Here is an 8,574-nt window from a genome sequence, read left to right as displayed (position 1 = left end):
GTATATTATGATTTGACATGATTATCTGTAAAGCTGGTTTTATTGATGGCTATGTCAGCATTTCGCATTGTAACGATGTTATGTATATTATACTACATTTTAAACAATTTATTATGCTATGCTAAAAATCAAAGACAGAGTAAAAGAAGATTTAAAGGAATAGTTCATCAAAAAATTACAATTCTGTCATCTTTTACTCACCCTCAAGTTGTTCCAAGCCTATATTAGTTTATTTCTTTTGTTGAATATAAAAACACGATATTTTAATAGCCTAGGTAACCAAACAGTGGGGACCAGCAACTGTTTGGTACATATTGTTCAGAATATGTTTTGTGTTCAGCAGAAGAAATAAACTCATACAGAACAGCGTCAGAGTGAGTAAATGATGACAGAATTTTCATTTTTTGGATGACGTACCAAAAGGTAAAAAGTAAGTAGGAAAGGGAATAAAATGCAGATTAAATAATTAAATATGCACCCTATATGTACTGTAAACATCTCTAGCTTAAATCATCTAATTAAGATTGAAAACATAGAATAATCAACATTAAAATGTTTATTTAGAGCCCTTTATGGGAATCCCGCAACTGTGATTGGACGAAGAAAAATTGGGCTGGTTTTCATCCCTTTTGTGTGGGTTTTGAGTCAGCTTTGGGCTGGACATTTTTCAAGGACTTGGCAGCCTTGCATGTCTGTCTATCAACCACAAGAGTGATACTGATGTTAGATAAAGATGTCGAGACTGTCAAACCTAGATGTTTCTCTGCTCAAAATGACCATTTTTACAAGTATTGAACCTTTATTGGTGCAAAAAACTTCATAAACCAACCTCGAGAAACATAATATAAAAATCTAAAATTGAATTTCATGACATGCAGAAAAAGTGTAATATTGTAAAACTTTTAAAAATATTGTATTCAGAGAGTAAGTACAATATAAAATTAATCTTACTTGATGTTACACCACATGACATTGTTAGTCATTAAATGCAAACTGTAAAGTTTTTCAAGACCATATGAAGTAACATGAATACAAAAAAATACATTTCTATAAACTTGCCACATATGTTTTTTAATATATTTTTAAAAGGTTTTTTTTTCCATCCTTTTGCTTATGGACACTTTTATGCGTCATTCATCTTCCTCATAATCTCCACACCTTATGGTTATTACATATGCAGAGGCATTATCTCTAAGTGAGAAAGCAAAAGTTTCTAAGCGTAACTTTTTCTCTCTTGACTGGCACTAAATATATCTCAGCCGTGTGTGTGGTCTGCCCCCACATTTATGGGGAAAGGATATGTGTCAGGTCCTGTCATCTACTGTCTCTCTGAGAGTGAGGGCCAAGTGAGCGACAGGAAGCCTATGGTTCAGCGAGCTGCTTTCTGTGCTGATACAGCGCTCTTGACCCTGTTTCTCTTCACTTGTTCGATGCCTTTTTGTGCAGGATCAGGGGCTTAATCTTTGCATGCTTGTTTTGCCGTTCTGCAGCACTAGGCTTATGCAAACCACACATGAGTATGCGTCACGTTGTTTGGCTATGAACGTTCATGCTGAACTTGTCCAAAATCCAGGTCAGGGTGTTGTTTATAATTAGATTGATAAATTAATCGAACATATTCAAAAGGACTTTCCCTTCAGTGTGTCCACACACCCACTCTGCCCGCTTCTTTCACGCATTTAGCCGCTCTTTCTCCACTGATCCTCCTTCTAAACTTTCCTCTGCCATGCCACTGTCAAACTCTCTCTCTCTCTCTCTCTCTTTCTCGTCCCTCCCTCACATTCACTCAGCTTTGAGTCAGAGTTGCAGTTGTCCTCAGTGACAGCTGCAGCAGTTAGAGGAAGTGTTACACAGTGTGCAGCTCTCAGTGTGACTGTTCGGCCAGCACAAGTTTTTATACATGTGGCATATGATGAGTTGAAGGATGAAAGGTAAGGCACAAGACTTCTTTTTCTTCAGTAGACTTCAACATTTTATTGCACTAACAGACAGTTGCTGCTTACTGGAGGTAACCTGTGAAATGTGCTTCTTAGCACTGAGAAACTAAGCTGCCGGAAAGTTGCATAGTTACGAGCTGTGTCAGTCACTAAAAAGGGCCCCTTGTTTAGTTTCAGTTCATTTGGATTACATGCTTTTTTGCACTCGTTCTGGCTTTTTATCATAGTATTGTTTTTTTTTCTCTCTCTTTCTCCCTTTCCTCTTTCTAGTTTTTAGATTCTGTTGTGACTTAATAGTGTCTTAGCAACGGAGCAGTTAGTTGCATTGCGTTGCTGGTCAGTTATAAACCGTGTCTGAGAGGGTGAAATGAAGGGGAAGTTTTCTTGTGTAATCAGTAGTGGGTAAAAGTGCACCTGAGGCTGTTAGCCTTGGTCATGTGCGAGTGTGTTTGCTTTTTGGTAAACTACCTTAGCTATCAATTACTGTAAACAGTTTACTGTTGCATATAACCATGCCCAAAATAACTTGATATTATCTACTGTTTTATAAGCTCACAAATATGCAATTTAAGTGAGATTCAATTTCAGCATCATGAAGTGGAAAATAGAAGAGTGAGTCAGAAGAATGTGACCAGCACATTAAAGGGATAGTTCAGCAAAACATTAACTCGTGATCGTGTCATTCCAAACCTGGATGCATTTCTTTCTTCTGTGGAGCACCAAAAAAATAAAAATAAAAAATGTATTTTGTAAAATGTTTCTGTTCTTTTTTTTTTTCATTCCATGCAGTCAAATGTTGTTTGGACCCAGATGTTCCACAAATTATGTTCTTTGGTGTTCTGCAGAAGAAAGAAATGGAACAACATGAGAGTGAGTATGATGCCAGAATTTAGTAAATTGTAAATGTGTTAATTTTCTCTTTTAACTTTATATAATCATTTTCTGAATATTTTTTTGTCTTTGTGTCAGCAGTCACAGTGATGATTTTTTCCGTTTACCTCATTATGTAAGGACCAAGCCACAGCATGGCATCCTGGAGAAATTCTAGCAGTATTAATGTTGGGGACACAGCAGGTGAGAGTTACACCTTTTGGAGAAACTACGAGTAAATTATAAATAACAAAAAGGTGACAAATCACTATTTTAATATTTGATTATGCATTTGATACTTTAAAATTTACAGTACCATTTAAAATTTGGGGACAATAACTTTTTTATGATTTTAAAGTCACCATGAAATCAAAATTGAATTTTTTTATTTTTTAATAGAATACTGTAGTGTTTATTATAAATAATTTATCCGTGCACTTCATTATTTTTAAAAAAATCATGTGCCCTTGTAATCTTTAATCAAAAACGTTAACATCCCCTCCCCCTCAAAACGACTCATCTTCTCTTCCGGTCACGAGCTATGGCGCAAGGGCGGAGCTAGTGACGTGAGGGGTAAACGCTGGGATAAACGACAGGGGGAAAAGCTGAAGCTGATGCTTCACTTTATAGCACCGACACCAGTCATGAGGGGTACGTTACCCCTAAACATTGAAAAGATATTAGGATATTACAACAACATTACTCTTAGGACATCACAAACTAATTGTTTTTCATGAATATGACTTAACCTGATGGAGGACGCGCTCAGTCATTTGGAGGATGCGCTCAGTCATTCAGAGTCTCTCTCTCTCTCTCTCTCTCTCTCTCTCTCTCTCGGCATGTTTTGTGCTGTTGATCGTCATCGTCATCCTTAATAAATAAAACATTTATTCATGCTTGGGTGTCGGCTGTGAATCCAGTGGAGGTTTGCAACGCCCCACCTTCCGACGATCCAATCAATTCCCGAAGGACGAAATCAAGTCTCGCCCTCTCATTTCAGATGCAGTTTCACTCGGATATACGTAGACAGTAGAGAAGAAAAGACAATCGCAACTTCCGTTTCATGCCGACTTTTAAAGAAGTCTCTTATGCATACCGGGGCTGTAAAACAGTAATATTGTGAAAAATAACTGTTTTATATTATAAAAAGTTTTAAAATGTAATTGTGATGGCAAAGCTGAATTTTCAGTAGCCAATACTCCAGTCTTCAGTGACATTATAACAGTTATAGGGCTTGCATAGATTAGTCGAGCGCTGTCGGAAACAATAATCGACTACTCGAGCATGCATTAACCATAATGCATGCACAGAGTTTGCAAGTACGAAGTACGAAAGAATTTTAGGATTACAATATTGCATGTAGCTGTTACTTTCTATGACTTTATCTATGTTGCATGTAAAATTAAAATATGTAGGCTAATGTAATAATTTAGGGGTGTGAAAAACGAATAACGGACAAGGAATAATTCTGCCTGAATATTCGGCTGAGGCTGGCACAGTCTGGTGTTTGCTAGATAACAGTTGAGCCAGGGGATCAGCGCAATATTATACACAGACCTCTAAAGTCACGCAATAGAGTGTGAAGTGAATGAATGTAAACTTTATGAATGAAAAGAGCGCAAATCAAACACCGCATTGCTGTTGCCTCTCTGCTCATCTCTCAGAAATCAGAGCTTGGCAAGAGTAATATGACCTATAATAATACATCATACACGTTCTATTATTTGTATATATTTAAAAGGCAATGATTTAAACCATAGGCTACAATATGATACGACTGAATGGAATAAGCACACCGCGCTCACCAATCAAACAGCGGCGTTGTGCGTCTCAGTCTCTCAAAAACAAAACATCTCAGGTTACTTATGTAATTCAATGTATGCTTCAGACACGGGTCACGACGAGGCGTTCCCCATAGCGACCCCTAGAGGACGCAGTTCGAAGTTCCCATGAAAGGGAACCAGCTCTCTCTCAAGAGTAGGCTAATAATCAACTTAGATACAGATACATTTTCTACTAGGCCTACATATTTGCTTCTTTATCTTTTGCTAGTTTGCGTGGCACACGCACATTTGTTTAGTGAAGTTCAAAAAAAGACTCACTTAAAGAGTTCTGCGTAATGAAATTGTGCGCATTGAATTAGTTCAGTCGTGTTCACATGATCACTAAACGTTTGTCATGACATCTCTCTGATTGCATGATAAATATATTTTTAGAAATTAATAATTATTTTAGTTTAACATGGCATACTTGTTCAGTGATAACTATGAAAAAAAAACAGATAGTCATAACGGTGTTATCAAGTAGGCTAACTGTGCTACGTTCCACCTGGTTTTATCCGAATGCAGATACGAATAATTTTGTGATTGTTACAGATACAAATACAGAAACAAATGCTGGCTGTTACATGAAAATTTAAATATGTAATGTCATAATTATAAAGTTTTGACAATTTACATATGTAATTGTTGCATTAGGCTATGAATTAATAAGCGTTTATTGATAAGAACTATTTAATGTCTTTTCATTTACAGTAGCATGAACCACGAGTAGTCGAGTAACTCGAGTATTTTTTAAATAAGAAATCGACTAACAGAAATCAGTAGTTGTGCAACCCCTAAACAGTTAAAAATAGTATTCTGATGAACTTAAAAACAGTATTTAATGAACTTTGACCCCAAACCTTTGAACGGTAGAGTATCTCACACATATCAACTGATTTATATCAGCATTCAAATGCTATGTTGTTGGCTTCTCTTTAAAAAGCTGAATATGCTGCCATTGAATCCGAAATCTACCGTAGCCTGCTAACCATTATGAGAGAAATGGACATTGAGCAACCAGCTGTCAACAAAGGTATGATTCACACTTAAAAGTTTACACCTAACAAAAGAACACACCTGAAGAAACCTAGATGCCATACTTGCTATGCAAAGAAAAAGACAAGCTAAAAAAGACACGGTTTCTTTAAGAACCACAATCTGCAATTTAATCATTAGTGTCATCTGTTCAAGTTGCGTATAAAGGCCATGTCAAAAACATCACACTACTCTGTAAGCATCAGTATCATGCAACAACTGGAGTGCCAGTCTCAAGTGGCATTATCAATGCACAAAATGTGTTGCATACATATTCTAGTTTGGTGTATATAAGAGCTGTTCATTTTTGTTCATTCTGCAGGGATGCTAAGATGGACATTACATAAGAAAGTGCAGGGCAGTTCTCTTAGGAGTCTGGCTTTGGTGAGAGTGGCCATCAAGGAACTAGAAAGAGTGAGTCACCAGTTTCTATGGCATAATGCTTGTTGAAATATTGCATTACAATTCCCATTTTAGTGAGCTGACAAAATAGTTCAAGCATGTTCAGTTAGTATGACCTAAATGCTATTACTGTATTTAGTGTTTATTATGACAACATTATTTGAAGGTACTTGCCTAAGAAGCTTGACATTATTATCTGTTGCTACTGTCACTATAAAGAGTTCATTTATTATAATAATAGTTAACAATTACAGGATAATTAACTACTAAAAACAGTTAATTAACACATAATTAATGATGATTTTACTTAATTTCACAAAGAACACAAAGAAAAGCTGTAGGCTGTGAATGAATTATAGAATGATTTATATGAATTAGTGAATGATTGGATGGATGGATAGATAGTAAACATGATTTTCCTTGTTTTCATATACAGGCTGAAAGAATTGACTGCAAGAATCATCTAATTCCTCTACTTAATACACTTATATATGCTGTGATGCAGGTAAGAGAAAGGATGGCTTCTCTTACAGCTTTTAACTGTCCTTAATTTTTACTTTTAGACTAGTGATTCTCAGCTGGTTTTGAATCAGGATTCAGATATTTTATCAAGTGGGAATTAAAGACAGCACCAAAATTGTTTATTGCACAAAATTTCTTTGAAATCAAACACTGAAATGTGTTAATATTATGATTTTTTTTTGTTTGTTTTAAACTTATATAGCATATTTAGCAAACATATCAGAACAGACCAAAGATGAAAAGCACTGTTTTAGACATTGGCTCATTTACCTGGTTAAAGATGTCTTGGAGGGGAGTCTGAGGGTTTGTTTACTTAAACAGAAGTGTCATTTCCAGAAATATGTTGCTCAGTTCAATTAATTTGCACCCTCTGAAAAACATTTGTTTTAAAATGAAAATGTTGTTATCATGTGTCCATTCTTATCAGAATATCATTTAAATTTGAACCCAGGTCCCCTTGTATGCTAAACAAAAACTGTAGAAGCCACCAACGTCCTGCATGACATCCTTCCTTGTGTTTCTTTGCAGACAGTATACATACCTGATGACCTCTATAAAAGAGTTTATGACTTCTGCAAGAGGTTGTTGACTCTGCCTCAGCCGTACTGCACTGTGGGCCTTAGTTATGCTGGCCAAATGAAAGCAGAACGACTTGCTCCAGGTTTGTTACTTTCCTCAAACAAAATATGATAAGCATCTCTCCTGATCTTAGTTTTTCTTTTAGCTTGTAGCCAAGAAAAACGTATCAGTCATTAAAGTCATAAAGAAGAAAACATGATCCCTGTGAGTATGATGTGCATTTTTTTTTTCTCATAGGCCTTTTGTATCAGAAAATGATCATTGCAGAACAAAATCTGAAAAATGAACACTATCCTCAGCAGGAAAGGTGAGTCAATGTCTCTGCGTCAATGTGAACTCAAAACGTATTGAACACTTCAGTAAAGTCATATTTAAAATGTTTAAAACATTTTTTTTTTCATCTTTATATCAAAAAATAAGGGGCAAATGTAGCACATAAACTGTTTAACAAAAGAAGTTTATTAGAAACAATAGAAATATTGTTTAAAATTTAGACAGTATAATGTGATCTATAGTCGGCATAAAACAGAAATTGTGAAACTGCTTCTCCAATAGGAGAAAAACGTAGGGCAAGACTTGATTGTGTTCATTAGAGTTGATTAGATTGTTATTGCTGTTTCATGTGAGTGACAAATAATATGTATATAATAATACATTTTTCAAGTTTAGTAAATGATTGCATTATAAATGAATGAATGAAATTAACAATGAACAACAACAGTATGTTTATAAATGTATTTATGAATTTACATAATAATAAATTGTTAAAGTATTGTGCTACCCAAACACTATTTAGCCACTTTCTGGTTGTCAAACATTAGTGGAGCATATCTGTATTAATATTGATGCTCTACATCTGAGATTACTCTACTAGGACATCTACTGTATGTGAACATAGAAAAAGTCTAGTGCCATTTGTCTTTTTTGGAGCAATCAGTGCCCTAATCTTTCTTTTTAAAGTGTTGTTTATATTACTTTTGCATTTGACAGTATATCTTTGAGTGGAGTTTCTATGCTTACTAATTGTTGAAACCTGTAATACCAGATTGTTCTGCTTTGGAACACTTTAGAATGGGGGTTTCTCCTAATTATCTAAAGCTATAATCATAGTTAAGACTAGAAGGGAACAAGGAAACGATTGTTGCCAGGGCTTGTTATGAGAAAAAAAACAAAAACAAATTATTTGTTTAGTTGGTCTAGGTGTGCCTTTTTTCTAATGCAACACCACATAACATAGGAGTAGACGGGGAAAACCGGCATAGTAATTATTTGTGAAGTCAACAGTTTTAATATGTTGTGCATCCAAATATTTCTAAGCCTGTTATCATATTGTTGAATGTTTTGAACTGGTAATAAATTGCTTCCAGTCTGCATGAGGTTGAGGTTGATCCGCGTCTGCAGAAGTC

General features: G+C 35.4%; 1 protein-coding gene across 5 annotated transcripts in view; it reads left to right on the top strand.

Annotated features, from left to right (window-relative positions):
• The first annotated feature begins 1,820 nt into the window (after positions 1-1,820).
• Positions 1,821-8,574, top strand: part of LOC107704003 (phosphoinositide 3-kinase regulatory subunit 6-like) — an 18,070-nt gene continuing 11,316 nt past the window's right edge. Inside the window, exons 1-8 of one of the 5 annotated variants that reach the window (XM_016506820.1) lie at positions 1,821-1,931; positions 2,727-2,807; positions 2,910-3,011; positions 5,574-5,663; positions 5,988-6,079; positions 6,504-6,572; positions 7,118-7,250; positions 7,406-7,475. In XM_016506820.1, the coding sequence (XP_016362306.1) occupies positions 2,963-3,011; positions 5,574-5,663; positions 5,988-6,079; positions 6,504-6,572; positions 7,118-7,250; positions 7,406-7,475 (503 nt within the window). In that variant the 5' untranslated portion in view covers positions 1,821-1,931; positions 2,727-2,807; positions 2,910-2,962. Of the gene's footprint in view, positions 1,932-2,726; positions 2,808-2,906; positions 3,012-5,573; positions 5,664-5,987; positions 6,080-6,277; positions 6,288-6,503; positions 6,573-7,117; positions 7,251-7,405; positions 7,476-8,574 lie in introns of those variants that run through there. The other 4 variants (XM_016506819.1, XM_016506822.1, XM_016506821.1 and 1 more) reach the window with 4 other exon arrangements.

Source organism: Sinocyclocheilus anshuiensis, unplaced genomic scaffold, assembly GCF_001515605.1.
Source record: "Sinocyclocheilus anshuiensis isolate Anshui unplaced genomic scaffold, SAMN03320099.WGS_v1.1 scaffold1477, whole genome shotgun sequence".
Classification (NCBI taxonomy): domain Eukaryota; kingdom Metazoa; phylum Chordata; class Actinopteri; order Cypriniformes; family Cyprinidae; genus Sinocyclocheilus; species Sinocyclocheilus anshuiensis.
The sequence above is the reverse complement of the archived record's forward strand: the minus strand, read 5'-3'. Positions and strand labels throughout refer to the sequence as shown.